Source organism: Chrysochloris asiatica, unplaced genomic scaffold (assembly GCF_000296735.1).
Source record: "Chrysochloris asiatica unplaced genomic scaffold, ChrAsi1.0 scaffold00223, whole genome shotgun sequence".
NCBI classification, from domain to species: Eukaryota; Metazoa; Chordata; class Mammalia; order Afrosoricida; family Chrysochloridae; genus Chrysochloris; species Chrysochloris asiatica.
The window spans coordinates 2,919,267-2,937,714 of record NW_006408741.1 but is presented as its reverse complement, the minus strand read 5'-3'; the positions used below and the strand labels follow the sequence as shown (position 1 = coordinate 2,937,714).

The 18,448-nt window shown below is 42.3% G+C and overlaps 1 protein-coding gene across 1 annotated transcript; it reads right to left on the bottom strand.

Moving 5' to 3' along the window:
• Positions 1–2,313: 2,313 nt before the first annotated feature.
• ERRFI1 (ERBB receptor feedback inhibitor 1) lies at positions 2,314–16,797 on the bottom strand. Its single transcript, XM_006873099.1, has 4 exons — positions 16,688–16,797; positions 4,533–4,726; positions 4,344–4,420; positions 2,314–3,506 (listed from the first exon to the last, which is right to left on the bottom strand). Exons 2-4 carry the CDS (start codon positions 4,652–4,654, stop codon positions 2,314–2,316), a joined length of 1,392 nt encoding a protein of 463 aa, XP_006873161.1. The 5' UTR covers positions 4,655–4,726; positions 16,688–16,797.
• Positions 16,798–18,448: the final 1,651 nt, after the last annotated feature.

Genomic DNA, 18,448 nt, shown 5'->3' with positions numbered 1-18,448 from the left:
GAAAGCCATAGGGGGCAGTTAAGCTCTGTCTTAGATTCTTACAGAGTTAAGAGCCGAGGGAGACACCATGGCAAGGGGTAGCACCCTCCCTGTTTATCAAGGAGAAAACTGAGGTACAGAGATTTTAAATCATGTGCTCAACACATAATTAGAAAGAGGTAGGGTGGCCTTTTCAACCCAGGTCCGTCTGATTTTGGAGGCCTCTTTTTTAATTCTAGTGTCAGGCCCGTGCAGGACAGGGCACGTGCCCAATTAAGGTCCAGAGAGCTACAGAAATCATCACTGGGAAATATACAACAACGCAGCGAGGATGGATGGAGGTGGGGAAGAGCAAAGGGAGGCGAAGAGATCAGGGTCAAGTGCCCCCACAAACAGCATCCATCCGAGGACTGCTAGAAGCCCCTGTGGATCACTGTAGACTCGCCATCTACAGAAAAGGCCAGGGAAGGTAAGAGTTCCTTGGTGGTCTCTCATCAAAAAGAAATCAAATCTCCCACAGGGCCCAACCTAAAACTCAATTGAGACAAATCAAGTCTGTGTATCAAGTCAGTTTCTTCCATTATATTCTCCTTGAAACGGGACCTCATATCCCAGATGAACTGTTTTGATAGTAACCTACCAAAATCAATTCAAGCTTTTTCTCATTAAAAGAGAAATACAAAGAGCCCATTTCCAACCTACACTGTTTTAAATGATTTAAATATAAACAACTCAGATTATTTGTCATTTTTAGTGCATAGTAAACTCCAAAGACTTTTCCCTTGGATTTAAAAATGGTCAATATGTCAAACTACCTGAGACATCAAGAAACACTGTTAACGGTGTCATAAATAAGTATTGTAACTTTATTAAAATGAAAAGACAATATTCAAAATAATGCAACAAAATGAATAAAATCCTTTGTCCAATACTGTACACACAATGCAGTGATCAGTGCATTTTTCTAAAGCATGTTTTAACCTTCATTTAGTTCATACTAAAATATAATAAGCTTTAAATAGCTCAAATTCTCATTCAGCAGTTTAAACTGTAAACAGCTTGTGGAACTGTTAAGAGAACATTGTAGTAATGTACTCTGTTAGTGAGCACCTCTCTTTTGTGCATATCTGTACAAGATAAATACATTAAAGCACATGGAAATAAGAACACAAGCTAGGTGTCTCAAGAAATCTCAGGGAAGCCGTGAAGCAGCCGCCTAGGAGAGTTTCAAACGCAGGAAGATGCTGATGTGACCTCTGGTATTAAGACTTACTATATGCTATTGGTCAGAAGAAGTGTTTTACTTAAAAAAGCAAACAATCTCCAGGAAATACTGAATAGGAACCAGCAACACAAGGCCAGCTTGTGTTGTATTTATTTATTAATACAGTCTTTAAAAAAAAAAGACAAGAAACTTCTACAACACATATCCCCACACAAAAACTCTTCCATCAGAGGGCTGACTGCTTCCTTGTTGCTTAAAATGGACCTCTCCGCACTGGCAAACACGTGCTTTTCCATTTGAGTCTAGTGGACACAACGGCAATGGGCTATTTCAGTGGGTGAGACACAGCAGGGACTGTAAGGAAAACTGACTAACTCCATTTGCGTATTTTCAAACTGAGACATGTACATGTGATAACACGGTTTGCCAAATAAACTGCTACCCCCTAAGTATCAACAAAATGCAACACAACACAAAACCCGGAAGTATTAGACCTTGGGGTGATGTTTAAACTTGGTAGGCAGGTACAGTCCTGGTCCAGAACAGACACCCTGCCATCCATCCATGGAAAAGACTGTTTGCAAAAACAAGTGAAACAAAATCTAACAGGCCTAAGAGCCAGAGGTCTTCCAACTTACTAAACAAAAATAATTTTTTAGACGATTCTGATCTAAACAATACTGTATTTTCTTCCATTTCCTCAATTTTCGGTCTATCAAAAGTCATTTTCTCCAGCTTGAGTTTTTATTATTCTGAATATATATTACTCTAAGACAGTAACTAATTGGTTAACCTGCAACTATGGTCTATGGTTACACCACAAGTTTATATATAGGTATATATTGTATGCATATATAAAAGTTTGCCCATCCCTCCCTCCCCTCCATCACATCTTTAAATTATAGACTTGAATAGACTTCTCTCCAATACTAAATCAGGGATTCTCAACCTAACAGCATCTCACATCTGCTCTAAGCCTTTCTCTTTAAGACAGCGAGTTTGACTGTTCTTCAGTCTATGAGATTTTTCTGTGAATCTCAGTCAAATTGGAATATTGCTTGAGAACCATTTGCTCCTACGCAACCTCTGCTGAATTCTGGCCCCAAAGTCTAAGGAGAAACCACATAGGATAAATGTTTGCGCTTCACGTGGCCACCTGTGTCCATTTTTGGTTTTGAGTCCAGCTTTTCTGTGGCCGAAACGATACTGCAGTCAGCAGGGAAGGGCGCACCATGGATTTGGGTGCCTGCATTTGTTTCTTCTGCTTCCCTAAAAAATTTTTCATATTTGTCCAGGTATGGTGGTCTCTCAGGTAGTAGGTAATAATGTGTTGAACTAACCTTCTTCCCATTTTCGATAATGGGCAGAATGCAAGGAACCTTATTGGCAGATCCTTCACTGTTCTGTCTTTGTAGAGCTTTGCTACTGACATACTTGGGGTCAGGGGCAAAGCTCTGTGTAGGGGGCATGACCCCATTGAGGTAAGACGGAAGACTTTTAGGACTTGGTGTGCGTGAGTTACTCCGTGATAAAGGTTCTCTTGGTGGTACTTTGGGAGGCCTGTCTTCATCACTGTAGGTACTAGAAGTAACTTCTGCTGACCACCTTCTGTAATCTGGCTTTACTGGCCGAGGAGGTATGGGAACCCTGGGGGGAACCTCAGGTTTGTCTTCGTCAGAGTTAGGAGAAGCTCTGTGGAAGTAACTGGATATCCGTATGGCTGGCTTGTTAAAAGATCCAGCTGGTCCGGAATGAGATCTTCTTAGTCTTCGGTGGCTCTGAGATGGAGGAGGATTTGCATTTTGGATACATTCATTTTGGTCAGGTGTATGGTTGAGATCTTCAGCTGCTGAAACAGTTGGGGTATCAAAATAGGCATAATTGATCTGTCCACACCCCCGGAAGCTTCGCCTGCCCGGAACACCATATTTGAAGTTGGAAAGTGTACAGTTTCCTAAAAGGAACTCTTTATCGGAGCTAGTCAGGGATTCTACCTCACAGTCTGTCTCATCCTGGGAGAAGTCTTCAGAAATTGGCAGTGGTGGAAGGGGCCTTGAGCCCCGTTCACAAAGAGCTCCACAGGGGAACAGGGAAGGGAAGTTCTTTATGGGTGTAAGCGGAGGAGTAGAAGCACACACCCCATTCACTGAGAGCTTCTTGAAACCACATACAACTTGGTCCTCTTCGTGCTGTCCCAAGTTTTCGCTTGGGGGAATAATGAGAGGAGGCCAGCTGGACTTTGGAGATGGACCATTTTCTGCAAAGCAGTGCCCATTCACCGGAGCAGATTTTGACGTGTGCCCTAGAATGAATAAGAGATGTTGATGAAAGTTTAACACTCTTCCCCTCACCTGTGTGAGGTATAGGCTTTATCTTTCTGCTTAAACTACCAGCGAAATACCTGACTGACATATACCTGAGAACACCCAGGCAACAACCACAGGTGTAATTAAAGCCCTGTTCGGGTTCAAAGAACAAATGATCTCTTCTATCTCCCTTGGACATGTGTATGGTGCACACCCACACATCACAGGCAAATTTTGTGACGTGTGCAAAATTCACAGAAGATGAATAGCATGTAATTTCCATGAACACCATACCATGCTGGCCTGGCCATTTTAGAAGCTGTGACAATACAAGGTATGCAGGGCACGAATGAGCGAAGGCATGGTCCTTACTGCTCACACCATCACAACCCTTCAAGTGTATGCACTCGGTACCCTAAACTCACTTTGCTGGCTTTTGTGAACATTTAGACGACTTCCAGACACCACTTTCCAACATGCATGTGATATTAGTAAGAAAGATTTAAGATTTCGTCCAAGGCTTCTAAAAGTTAATGTCTGTATCACTGCTGGGATTAAAACTTAATTTTTGATTTTAAAAGTTGACACTTCCCCTCAAATAATTCTAGGTAGAACTCAATGGCTCAGGCTAAATAAAGGTGGTGGGGGACAACAATTCGTGGAAAACGTGGTCTCTTCGGAATCTCTTGCCACTAGGGGTCAGACTATTGTTGGAAATCAGTCAGGTTGTTTCCTCATTTAAAAAATAATGCTGGAGGACACGCCAATCCTAATCCAGACTGCCAACTTCCTCTCCAAATGCTTGGCTTCACTCAGATACTCAGAATACATACCAATAGATGTTAGGTGCTCCGGAGCAGTAGAATTCAGACTGTAGGCCATGGTTATTGGATCAATATTTAAAAAATTACTAAAAGGAAAAAAAAAAATCTCGGTCATAAATAAGTAACATTCATCTAACCCATTTCATTTTAACAGCGCAAATGTATACAGATTATAGTACCAAAATATCCCAGACTTACTTTTCAAACTCATTGGGACTGCCCCAGCAGGTCTTCATAGTTCCCATGGCCTGGCCATTATGTAGAAATCCAGTTTTTAATGGGGATCTAATCTCCTGAGCAGCAACTCCTGCAGTTGACATCGTGCCTTATTCTGGGATGACTCCAAATATATGAAGCCCAAGGATTCTTAGTCAACCAGTAGCTTTCATTCCCTAGAAAGGCGGGGGGAGACAAAAGAGATGAGGGAATCAAGGAAACAATTCAGAAATCGCTCTGTCAGGATACGCTATAAATTACAGCATAAGTAACTGGTGCTAGAGAATGGTAAGGGAAAGCCAAATAAGAAAAATTCAGGTGTAGACTCTCACTTCTTACATTTTCACATTATGTAATTCTTCTCATGAAAAATAATGTTTTTGGTAACATTAATCCATGACTTCAAAGTGAGAAACAGCCTGCTGCCAGCAAAAGCAGACCTCTTCTTGCAGAGTCTGACAATTGCACAACCAACCAAACTCACACGCCAAAGCACACAAACCTTTCTCTAACCTCCTACTAAACCGAAGTGCCAAAGGAAGGCTGGACTGGGCACAAAACACAAGCGAGCCTTATTTTTCCCACACAGAAAAAGGTCATTTCATAAATTATTGAACTTCATACTGGAATTAAATAAGAGCTTACATAGTATCAGCACCTGATTACCACAGAGCTTAGCATTTATTTGGATTCTGCATTTCAGGGTTGGCCATGGGAAGACAACTTTCTCCAGTTATTACTTGTTCAAGAAAGAAACAGTTGTATATGAAGACACTAATGTCCATTATCCTTAAAAATCAAGTTCTGCAAGATTACTAGCTTCAGTGGAAGCTTGGCAACAGCATCCTCCCTCTCTCCCTTTTACAGACAAACTCAGAGGTACATTCTTCACATTCCCCTTTGTGAAATACCTCGTAATTCATGTCTTGCCTAGCTGTAAGGCATGGATTACAAAGGCAAAATACAATTCTCTTAATCTAGTGGAGCCTAAATTTCAAGCACCTCTCCCCACCCCCCAACAAATATTACATGTCTGGAGTCCCTGCAACCTCTTTACTACTTTTATTATTCTTTATACGTATTAATTAACATCAGTGGTTTAGAACAAGGTTATCCTTGTTATGGGGTAAATTAATTTTTTTTTTTGTCCTTTTCTTTTCTAACCTTGGACATCGTATGTTAACCCTCTGTATTTGTTTGATTCCCTTCCCTTTTTTGAGATCCGTACCTACCCACTTTACCATATAGTACTTTCTAATTCTCTCGCACCGGGACACTAGGCTAGAAACTGATATAAAGATATTAATGCGACAGGTCTCCTTCTCCAGGAGGACCAGATGATTTTGGTTTGGTTTTGAACTGCTCAGCAACTTCAAATCTATTGTTGACAAACCTGTCACCTCCTGTAGACTGAGCAGAGGCTGTGTCCTAATCCCCTTGTAATCATCAGTACCTAGAACATTACTAGGTACTGAATGACTGTACAATACCATCTAATTATTATTGTCATCCGTATCAACTGAGTGCATACAATGTGAACGGCTCAGGCTTTCTTTAGCTAAAATCTGAAACAGCCTATCTGTGTTTATGGCCCATTTTCCATGTCAGACAGAGATAAGCCCCAACAGTCTCTGCCTTTCACTCTCCCAAAGTCGTCTTCTTTGTTGCACTAGGCAGGGGTTTAAAAATATTATTTGAAGCAAACATTCTTTTGAATTCAGAGTCTCAAAGATACATGATTAAGTGGAGGGGAAAAAAAAAAAAGAAAGAAAAAAAATCTACCACTTAAGGACTTTTTTTTTGATGGCTGGTTTTCAGCTAATTATTGGAATAAAGCAAATGTTTTTTCATGTGTCATTTACTTTACCTAAGTCAAGTAAAGCTATAAAACATTTACAAAACCTACAAACCCTTTTTTTTTTTTTTTTAAATTGCTAGCTCTCCCTTTGTGTACTCAGCCCAGTGGTTTATCGAGCTTTCTCTAAGCAGTCTACAAGCACTGGCAAGACTATAGGGAAAGTCTCTGTGGTAACATAAAAAACTAAAGGCGAGATAGGAAGGAGAATATGGTATTTAAGTAGTTTGAAAGCACACGTTTGAAGATCCTTCATCCAGATTACAGGAAAATGCTGCTAAGGGGGTTGGGGGTGTGGGGTGTGGGGGGGTTCTAGAGGCCCAACCCCCACCTGTCTACAAGCCAACAAGTACTACTGGTAATTACTGTGTGTCAGCTTCCTAATGCCATCTAAATCTTTGCTTTCAACAGAATGATTGTGCAACTATTGCCGCTTCTGAAATTGCCTTGCAATTCTAAACTTACATTTCAATGGTACTTTAAATTATTTATATGTTGTAGAAAAAGTTATTTTTAATCATTGTTTCTATCACCTACTTGTTAGTTTTCGTAAGAAAAAATTTTTTTTAGTATAAAAAGAATTGTGTTCACTAAGCCAGCTCACTTCTGACCACAATAGTGTCTTTGTGTATTCATAGAAGGTGACCTGCCTCTAAATTTCAATGGGGAATTGTGAATGGGCCATGTTATGAAACTGTCCGAACTTCCTACTTGTTTGCCTGGGAGAAGTGGGGAGAGCAATATAATTGCATGTTCTCTTCTTCTGGAAAATAACTTCAAACTGTAGGACTCAAAAAGGGCAATGTGCTATAGGTTTGGAAGCAAACTTTTAGAATGTGTTCCTCATATTTGTAAACTGAGGGTATGGAGTTACCTGAAACTCTCTAACATCTCTGTCAAGACCCTTTAATGTTGTTGTTGTTAAGAGTATAACAGTCAATATATATTAAACTCCTTGGAGAAAAAGGAATTAAGTTGGTAAACCTTGAGTATAAAAGAAATACTCTGGACACCAGAGATGGAGGCAGAGAGGATGATGTGGTGAGATGGAGCGGCTGGGGACTTTAGACCTAGAGAGGGAGAGGGAGAGGGGTTGTGTGCTGAAGACTGGGGGTGGGGTCAGGCTTACAGGGTATATAACCTGTGGTTGGCTGATGATGCATGGAGGGGATTGTAACCATAGTAATGACACGGACATACTATAGGATGAATGTAAACTAATGTTCTCCCATGTAAACAATCACATAATTCACAATAAAAAATAATGCTTACAAATAAAAAAACTCTCAAGTCAAAATTAATGCTGCAGTGTTTCAAATGTAAACGGTTCCCTCATAATTGTAAAACTAGCTCTGCCTTACAATTTCTTAAGAAATCAACGGCAAAATTAGACCTCCATGTTGCTACTGTTGCCGTTAAGTCGGTTCTGACTTATAGCAACTCTGTATAGGGTTTCTGAGGAACGTTAGCAATCCAGTGTTTACCCAACACCAGGACTCCAGACCTCCACTGGAACATCAATAGCTACTGTTATGGAATGCTAAATTATGAAAGCCAATGCTCATTCAGGCATTGTTTAGACCAGGATCCAAATAACCTTGGGCATCATCACTTTTTAGAATCTATTAGTAATCTTCAGCTTTTTTATAGTGTGTGCAATTAAATCCCAGATGGTAACCACCTTATCCCGTTAGCATCAATTGATTTTTTTTCTTTTAAAGGAAAAAAAAAAACAATCCCTAAACTATTTGTTTCTTGAGGTTATCCTTTTCATTATTTTTTCTCCATATAATCCCTCCTCAGGGTTTTAAGTCACTTGTATAGCTTGAACTATATTTAGACAGCTCCAGAATCAATGACTAGAGCCCTGGCTCAAGCTTCAACTGTGCATTTCCTACTGTCTGGTGATTATCTTTCCACTTGGATGGTCTTCTGGCATCTCAAACGCTACACACCAAATGCCTCTTTTTCACCTACTTCACCTCCTTATCTCAAACCAGTCCACGATCAGAATCCTAGAAGTACCATTTTTAACCCAAGTCACAGTCAAAATACCAAGTTCCATAGCCTATTTCTATAGTTCTTCATATCTGCCTTCCTTTCCATTCAACTGGCACATTAGGCCTTGGGTCTGAAAACACCCAAACCATCCTGCATACCAGGATCAGACCAACACTCCTAAATTAAAGTTCAAACTAAGATCTTTCATGGCTCAAGCTCTTCAGAGCTGTCATCTAATCAAAAACTCCTCAGCCTGACACTTAAGGCTTCCGTAACATGGGTCTAACCTACCTTTTTCTAGCTGGTTTCTCCTCTTTTCCTCAGATCTGTTAGAACTCAATTTGTGCTTTAAGGTCAGCTCTTCACACCACTCTCTATGAAAAACCAGAGCAGCGTGTTTCTATGCCCTGTGGTATTTCCCTCCCACCCCCCACATCTTCTGGAGGACAGGACTGACCTAATGCGTGGTTTTCCCCTGTACTCTTTGGCTTCATTGTTGTCAAGTGCTGGAGAGTCCGTTTTAACGTATAGTATAGTGACCCTGTAAAGGGTTTCTAAGGAGTGGCTGGTGAGTTTGAACCACCAACCTTGTGATCCAGTGCTTTTCCTGCAGGACTCTTGTTGGCTTCACTGTTGCTGTCAATGCATTTAACAGTGACTCATAGTAGCCCTGTTTAGGGTTTCAAAGGAGAGGCTGGTGAATTTGAACCGCTGATTTATGCTTCAAACAGCCAATCAAGTGCTTATCCTACAGAGCCACACCAGGACTCCTAAAGCCTACAGCACCTGGTATTCCTAGGTGATCTCCCACCCTGCTTAACCAGGCCTGCCCTGCTTAGCTTGAGATCAGATGAGAGATCAGGTGCATTCAGGGTGGTATGGCTGTAGCCGTCCTAGTAAATATTTGTTAAATGGACATTGAAAAACATATCCTCACTGAAAAAGAAAAAATAGTAACTAGAGGGAAAAGCAAAGATTTGTAAGGGATATATACTTGACACTGACTGGAGTAATCAGATTGTCCAATAATAATACAGCAACTTTAGGGTATGTAACATACAAGTAACTTTCGTTATTAATTCCCCAAATTCAAAGTGGATAGTTAACAGGCTGGAGAAATTTAGACATTTAAATGGTTAATGCCGTGACTTTTTAAATTGGTTTCTGTTACTGTGTATTTACTTACGAGTCAATGGGCAGTGCTTTCTGAAAACAGTGACTTTTACCTCCTTTACCCATTCCACAAGGTTGGCAGTTTGAGCCCATTAGCTGCTCTGAGGGACAACGAAGAGGCTTTCTGCTCCCACAAAGACAGAAAGCCTCGGAAACTCTATACAGGGTCGCTATGAGTAGGAAGCAATTCAACAGCACTAACAACAACCCACTATTCATCCTGGATTACAATGCACCTACAGTGGTTTTGCTGCTAAATTTAAGGTCGCTTTCCTTACACAAAGTTACACCTCTATTAAGGTGAAATGGTATGCTTTTAGCTTGAGGATAGTCTCTTGGACGCTGTTTGATGAAAACTGAGCTGCCTTCGACAGTCACCTAGATGTGCTCACCTTGCCACCTGATCTCATGAATAAATCGCAGAAGCAATTCACAAGAGGAGGAGGGGCACATTTTTGTCATACAGCTCATCCAGTTCTGCCCAGTGCTTCCTTATTTCAGAGTGTGATGTAATTTCCTTCTTTCAATCTGGTTCTAGAACCTGATTTCTGTTTATTCAAAGTGATAAATGGTCTTTTCAGCTGCATTTAGCAACTACCTATGGAACTATTTTCATACACAGAGAGATATAAAGTAACTTAGAGCCAGAACTTATAAAATCTCCAAATAGATCAATGTCTGCCTATTTCTCTTCCATTTAAAAATGTGCCTAAAAGATTCTTTTGGGAAAATAGGAAAAAAACAAAAAACCTACCAACTTTATTTTGATTCGTGGCATTACTAAGTAGCCATACTTTTCATACAATAAAATTCAGCTTAGCTGTTTTATATAATTTATTTTCATTTTTATTAGTAATCTGTGAAGGTTTACTGACTTCGTATTCATCTAATACAAGGGGGCTTCAGAAAGTTCCGGGAACAATCTTATTGTTCCCGGAACTTTCTGAAGCCCCCTCGTATACTCGGTGTGTATGATGGTTTTAGTGTTGTGTAACCTCATTTTGTTTACTGAAAGCAAAAGGACAATTTGCAGTTTCTTCAAAAACAAAGGCTGCAATTCAGGATTTTTTTCTGATTTCATTTGAACAGGCTGTGATCTGAGGGTAGGGTAAGGGGGGTGAGGTGCAAGTTGAGAAAATTTCCTCCTTGTAACCTGCTACCATGGAAAATATAGTTCTGGTGTGGTGCTGTAGGATAAGCACTAGACTGCTAACCAAAAGGTCAGAGATTTCTAAGAAATTCACCCACTCTTTAGAAACCCTATACAGGGTCGCTAGGAGTTGGAAATGACTCAATGGCTCTTAACAACAACCATGGAAAACATAGGTAGTCTTTAAATGAAAAAAAAAAAAAAACATGTTATTATTCAAAGTACAGGTCGACTGCAGTTCCGCCTCATAGTGACCGTGTATAGGGTTTGCGAGGAGCAGCTGGCCTCGCACAGACAGCCTTTAAATTTAAGCGTACATGACATTTTAAAAAATTTTATATTAATAAAAATACTTCTACGTGAATTTGAGTTAAACTTGGCTTAATTCAAGAATGAAACAGAACTCATTGTCATGAAGATGAACACACTGTGTTGTTATGTTTGTAGCTCCAGTCCTCAGAGGATCTTAACTATGCCTCTTCATATATAATAGACCACTTGTACAGGGTGAAAATTGAGCCAACAAGGAAAATAATTTATCTAAGACTGGGGGAAGAGAGAGCTGAAAGCAAAAATTAAATCTCCAGACAGTTAAAACTCACAAGGTAAATGATATAATTTCTCGGATAATTTGGAATGCTTTTATACGCAGTGTATTTTTTAAGAAATGACAAACTAAAGGAAAACCTATCTGTTTAATTATTGGGGTCATTAACCTATAGTCTTTCCATGTACTTGGTCCCCTACACTTTCAGTGTGACAACAGAACAACAAAACAGGAATACATTCTCTCAACATTTCTACTTTTCATATCATCAGGCACAACACACACAGAGGACAAGAAACACTATTCCTTTTGACACACACATAATTGAATTCTAACTGTGAAATAGAAGCATGTTCTCTTCTAATCTCAACGGCGACCAGCGCAATGGTTGAAGGATGGGAATCACTCTTTTAAAATGTCAAATTTATTTAAGATGCATTTAAGTCACCCAATGGATGACCCTAGATTGTGTGTGACAATACAAATCCAGTAAGAATCCTGGTGGCACAAACAGTTAAGCGCTCAGCTGCTAAGTGAAAAGCTGTGGTTTGAACCCACTCAGTGGCTCTGAGGCAGAACGACCTGGTAATGTGCTTCTGTAAAGATTAGAACCAAGAAAACCCTCTGGAGCAGCTTTAGTCTGTCACATAGGGTCATTATGAGTCAAAAAAGGAAAACAACCCTAAGGCACCCAACCAACTAGCACAAAACCAAGAATAATGGCTGACATTCACTAGATACACATTGGTCAGACACTATGTGCTTTACATGTAGTAACTTACTTAATACTCTCAACAATCCTAACATGGGACTGTTACTATTATTACCCTCGTTTACAGATGAGGAACTTGAGGCCCAGAGGGCTACTTGCTCAGTGTCCAACAGCTGATGAGTGGTAGGGCCAGGATTAAATTCAGGGAGTTTGGCTTCCAAGTCCCGACTTCATCACCACACCACACTGCCTAGTCAGGGTCTTTAAAATGGTAAAGTTTATGCTCAACTTTTAAGGATAGTGCAGATATACTTTTGGTGGGGAGGATTACTGCTTGGTAATTTTTCTTGGGTAGCTTTTACTTAGCCTATGAAAGTTCCTGTTTTACTTCAACTCCCTCAAATTCTATAAAAGTTATTAATTGTAGTTTGGGCCTATGGATCCACTGAAAAGGTTTAGGTACTAATTTTATGTTCTGTGACCACTTCAAACACTTTGTTTGAAGCCCTCAATCTTTAATGGCACACTGAAGCCCCACCACAATATAACCCGTTACAACATGGCATTTGATATAACTAACACAAGTCTGCCTTTACTCGTAAAGAGGGGTTACTACATATACCCAACGGGCGTCCTTTTACTAGAGTCCTACAGCATGGATCCCAACGATGGTATTATCAGGCTCTGTTGTAAAACCGGAATTTAATACTAGAACACCTTATATTTGTAAAGCATTCTAAAAACGACAAAGCACTTTCTGACACATTATCTCACTTGATCCTGTAAAAAGAGGCAGGGATTATAATCTCCATTTTGCAGACAAGGAAATGACTCTCACAGGCCTTTGGCTCCACAGTCCAGCGTCTCCCCAGAGCACAACACCTTTCCAAGTGTCATCATTTTAGGAAACCATCTCATTTCTTCTGGTAGCTTTCTTGTTTATAAATGGAGGCACTGAAGCAAAGCATTGCTAGATAAAATGCTCAAGCCCTAAATGTGCTAGTCAGTTGCAGAGACAGGAAAAGGAAGTCACAAATAAGGCAAGGATTAATTTATTCTCATCACAAATTATTCATGAAATGCTTACTCTAGTCTAGAATGCTAGGTGGTGGTGGTGGTGGGGGGGAACGAGAGACAATACATAAGCAAACAAATTCAAACTGATAGCATCCATTGAAATGAACTGGGTACAGAAAGCGGAAGAAGAGGTAAAGGAGAACCTATTTACTACAGGTGGTCAGAGAAGGCCAGAGGATGAAAAAGAGGCAGCCACGAGAAACTTGCTCCACACAGAGGGAATAGTTTTTAATCTTTAACAATCTGTAATTAATCAAGTTTCATAATCTCTGGATATTTAATAAGAGCTTTTGGACAATGTCTTCTAATCCTTACATTCCTTGGTTAAATTACTGTTTTGTTAAATCATGACACTTTAGATATTGAAAAGGATCCTAATTTATGGGGCCACAGTTGCGTATTTTAGAGATATGGAGGCCTGAACACTGCAACTTACTCAGCGTCTTTTAGTAATACTGCCCAATTTTATGGTATAAAGAATTCCAACTAAGACTCCAAATCTCAGATCCTCCACCCACTCCACCCCACCATCCTTCTTAAAACCTGAGTCTCCTACTAGACTTTTCCCATCTTAAAATGATGAATTCTCTCTTGACCTCTAGAAACTTACATTCGGGACCCTGAAACTCATCCATTTTATCTGCCTTTACAAAGAATGTGTTTATACTGTGTGGGCCAGAACACAACTGGATTGTGTTTATCTAGTGAGTTACCAATTGTCTTTTATGAAAGCATGGTCAAACACCAGCACCAAAAGATGCTAAGTGAAGCCTGATGATGAGGTACTGATTCAAACTTATTTAGATTAAGAGTACAATTGTTTCTCTAGTAGAGGGAACCAATGACATTTAAATTCCTGGAATTACCCTCGGCACCACCTTTCCCCTCCTCTGCTCACCTTTCTAAAGCAACCTGATGGTATGTAGACATTCAGGTCAGTTTCAAGTATGTTAGATTGTACCTATAATTTGGGCAACTAGCTTTTAAAAGCTACCATTAATATTAATAGAAAGGAAATACTATCTGGTTCCATTTCTGAGAAGCTGCACAAAAACTCGCAAGTCTACAATATAATTGTTGTTGTTGTTAAGTGTCATCAAGTCGGTTCTGACCCATAGCGATCCTGTACAGGGTTTCCAAGGAGCGGCTGGTGAATTTGAACCCTGGACCTTACAGTGCAAACCAACCTTGCAGTCTAGTGCTTTATTCCATAGTGCCACAAAGTATAATTGTTGCTGTTGTTGTTATGTGCCATCAAGTCAGTTCTGACCCATAGTGACCCTGTATAGAGTTTCCAAGTTCTGGTGTGGTGCTGTGGGTTAATGCACAGACTGCAGTCATTTGAACTGCAGGGTCAGTGGTTCAAGCTCACCAGCTGCTCCTCGGAAACTCTATACAGGGTTGCTATGGGTTGGACTTGACTCAACGGCACTTAACAACAAAAAAGTGACTAGTATCTATTGTGAATTAAAAGCAGGAAAAACAATTCATCAGACAGGAATTTCATCTGTCAAAAAATATGAATAACTCAGGTATGTCCTAAGAGCCCTAAAAAAATGGGGTGACTGGTCCAATTTCTGCAGAGCCTTACAATGTAAAATGTGCTTTCGTGAAATTATTTAGCAACCATCAACTACATTAAGGGTATAGGACACAGTAGCTGCACAAAGCATAGTTTCTGCCCTTACGGAGTTTGCAACTGAATTATCTGTTGGGTTATAAATTATTAGTCCAAGACTCCTATCATCTCTATTAGCTAGTGTTCATAAAAACACACAGCTGAAAAGAAACCTCTCTCTGTATTAAGTGAGGGGAAAAGTGACAAAATAGTACTTTAAGTCTCATACATATTTCTCTTCAAATTTGTTAATACCTGAGAAACAACTTGGTAGGTAACACAATGGTAACATGTTAAGGATCCATGAAAGAGTTAGACCCTCAACAAGCTAGACTGGCAAAATGGTTGTTAGTATGTGAAGGCAGTGCAGGACCACACGGGGTTTTGTCCTGTAGTACAGAGAATGGCTCTAAATGGCATCTAACAACATCAACCAGGCACAGCATGATAACAAGTCACCAGCTTCTTTTAATTTTGGTCCTAGCAAAATTTGTTAATTTACTATACTATCCCTTCCAATTCATAGCAACCCTGGTATAGGGTTTCCGAGGAGCAGCTGATGAATTTCAACTGCCGACCCTGTGGTTCAGAGTCCAGTGCTGATCCTATAGCGCCACACCAAGAGTCCATAAATATGGTACCTAGCCTTAAAATTGCATATTTACAGAAGTGTTTAAAAAGAAAGAAAGAAAATGAAATGCTTTTTTGGTCTGTTCTGTTTTAAAAGACTAAATATGGTGACCTTAGATGTTTCACTGTTCTTAACAAATTTAGATCCACTGCATTCTTAGAGCAGATTTATAAAACTCAAAACTTAGCAGAACACTTGTTCTCCAGTAGGGGAGACAGAGAGGGGAAAAAAAGCATTTAAACCTCACCTTTCTTCACCCCTGACAGTTGCCTAGAAACCAGTCCTGCCCTACCTGTGTTGCAGGTGTATCTAAAGTCACCAACACATCTCTTTTAAAGCTACAGTCTCTGTTCGGACTGCACTTAAGTTTATGACTAACAATCTATTCATATTTTTATCAGGCAAGAGGCTGGTTTCTTTCAAGCAATGATGAAATCCTAATAAAGACTTAGCAAGCACCAATACAACACCAATCATGGTTAAGGAGTCATCTAATTTGTACAAAGCTGTGATATATATATATATATATATATCACATACATACACGAGAAGTACCCAATAAACGTTCACGTTTTGAATAAATACATCCTCTGCAGTTCCATTCCTTTTTAAACCAGTATTTAGGGCTTTCTGAGCCACCAAGCATTCGTCTCACGGAGGCTATGGGGGTTGGGGGGGTGGGGAGGGAGAAAAGGGTACTGAACCACTCGGATGAATTAAAAAATACGGACTCGGAAATACTGTGGCGGCTGCGAATTAAAGCAGAGGAACTGAGCAGGTTGACCGTGAATCAGAACTGGTACCAACGGCAGACAGTGATTCTGAGCGAACCTCGGCCCCCCCCACCCCAATTTACAGGGCAGGATTTAGGGGCAGACAGTGTGCAACAGGATAACGCACCCCCCCCCCTTTTTTTTTAAAGGGGAGGCAACGACACAAAGCTGGCCATCGCCGGTCCAATAGCCCCGCGAGACAGCCTCCGGGGCCAGGACCCCGAGGTAGCCTCCCAACTCGGTCCCTCTCTGCAAGCCGGCCCGGGGAGCCCGGGTGCACGGCCCTGGAGAGACGACCACAGCAGGAGGGATGAGAACAGGCAGGCGCCGGGCGCTCCCCCGCACGCCGGCCGGCATCGCCCCCCCAGGGCCCGGCACCAGGAGAAGCGCCGCCAGCGCGGGCCAGTCCCTTCCTCCCCTCCGTCCATCCATCCGTCCCCGAAGAGCCTCGGCGTCGCGGCGAACCTCTCCCCGCAGGCCCACTCTCATCCCGCGGCCGCCCTACGGCGCCTAGATCTCAGCACCCACCGCAGGGGGTTCCGACCCGGCGCTCTTCCGCGTCTCCCTCCCCGCTCCCTCTCGTCCCGCCAGACCCCTTACCCCGGCGGAGCGCGGCTGCCCCACGGCGCCCTGCCGCGCATGTCCGTCCCGGCTGGCTCAGCGCCGCGGGCTCAGGGGCCCGGACATCGCGCAGGCGCCTCGCCTCCCGCCTTGTTCAATCTCCCGTTCGCAGCTACTGCCTCACATTCGGCCGCCGTCGCCACCGCCTCTATATAGCATGTGGGTGGATCTGTGACGTCGCCACTCACCGCCTCACCTCCCCCGCGCAGCCAGTCCTGTACTCGAGCTGCTTAAAGGGGCGATGCCACGGCTGAGGCGTTTGCTTGGGGCCCATTGGGGCGTCGCGCGGGAGCTGAGGGGAAGCAGCCTCTCTTTGGAAAAATGTTATCGGACTGAATGAGGCATCTGAGTCTCACCTCCGCTGAACCCGAACGATTCCTGCTTAGCCCTGGGGAAACCCTTTACACAAGTTTCCTGAGAAACATGCAGCCAGCCCAGTCTTGGCTGTGGTTCCTGCTCAAACCAAAGGCGGCGCCATGCGCGGAATTTCCCCCAATTTCCCGCCCCAGGGAGGACTTTGGGGTGTTTTCCCCCCCGTGCTTGAGCCACCTCCTCTGGGTATGCGGCGGAAGCGCCAAGAAAGCGAGTGGAGCCTCCCAGCCCAGTGTTCAAGACGAAGCCTTGCGGGAGGCACCATCAGGGCCCGGGATGGTGGGCTTGCTGGGCCTGTTCTGGTTCTGAATCCGGCGAGGCCAGGCCTCAGCTCGCGTTCCACCTGGTGGCCCTTGCATGGGCTTCCAGAAGGGGCAGCCTCCGCCCCACCTCCGCTGCCCTTTGTGTCCCCTTTCGGACCCCTATTGGCGGCCGCCTCCGGGGCTTTTGGTTACTCGCCATAAGGGAGCCATTGATGCCCGAGGACGAAACGCCCGCCAGCCTTAGAAGAGACTCTCAGGCCACCGGTGATGCAACGTAGGCTTATAGTTTAACCGTAAAATAAATAATAGAAATGATAACAAACCAAGAGTAACCAAAGTAAGAAAAAAAGCAAACAGACAGAAACCCTCCAGTTTTAGCCAGAACAAATTCCCTGCCCGGGCTCTCTCCATTGAGCCGAGGTCAGGGCCTCCCGCTGACCTCTTCCGACCCCAGGGAGTCCACCCCCCACCTTGGTCCTTGTGCAAACCCCGCCGCATTCTTAGTGCGCACCCCCTCATTGGGCACCCCCTCATTGTGCTAGGTGAACGTGGGGAACGAGATTCCCACCTTACTGTCAGGTTAACCTTTAACTTTGCACCCCATGAAATGATTTATCCATCCCCCCACCCCCATTATTTACTCCACTCTTTTAAACTTAATTAAAAGGCCTAAATTTGAATTCAAGGTCTCCAGAGAAAACACACACACACACACACACACACACACACACACACCCTCTGAAGTATCCCTTTGTCCTCTCTGAGTGGCAATACAAACAAATGTTTAGCAGGAAAAACACTTACCCTCGGCTCAGATGGGCTCCTTCTGGCCTCAAGGGGCTACTGAGTCATTGTCATGCTTTAATGCTTACCAACAGTTCAATTACTGCATCATTCTGTTAACTTATAGTCTTACTTATTGCCAGACACACGTAAAGTAGCTTTAAGATGATAGGAAGTACTCACAAGGAATTGCTGGATTTCTTAGCAAATTCATTGGGTTTAAAAAAATTTTTATTCCCTCCCTTCCCCCCACACGTCATTTTGGTTTCATTCCATTAAAGAAACTTTTGTTTCCTTTTTGTTTACGGCTTACCCTTAGGCT

What these genes read in the sequence shown, in the direction of transcription:
- ERRFI1 (XM_006873099.1), bottom strand. Translation starts at nt 4,654, where the DNA reads ATGTCAACTGCAGGAGTTGCTGCTCAGGAGATTAGATCCCCATTAAAA. An exon ending in AGTCCCAATGAGTTTGAAAA is followed by an intron (nt 4,421 to 4,532) that starts GTAAGTCTGGGA and finishes TTTTCCTTTTAG; the next exon opens with TAATTTTTTAAATATTGATC. An exon ending in GGAGCACCTAACATCTATTG is followed by an intron (nt 3,507 to 4,343) that starts GTATGTATTCTG and finishes TATTCATTCTAG; the next exon opens with GGCACACGTCAAAATCTGCT.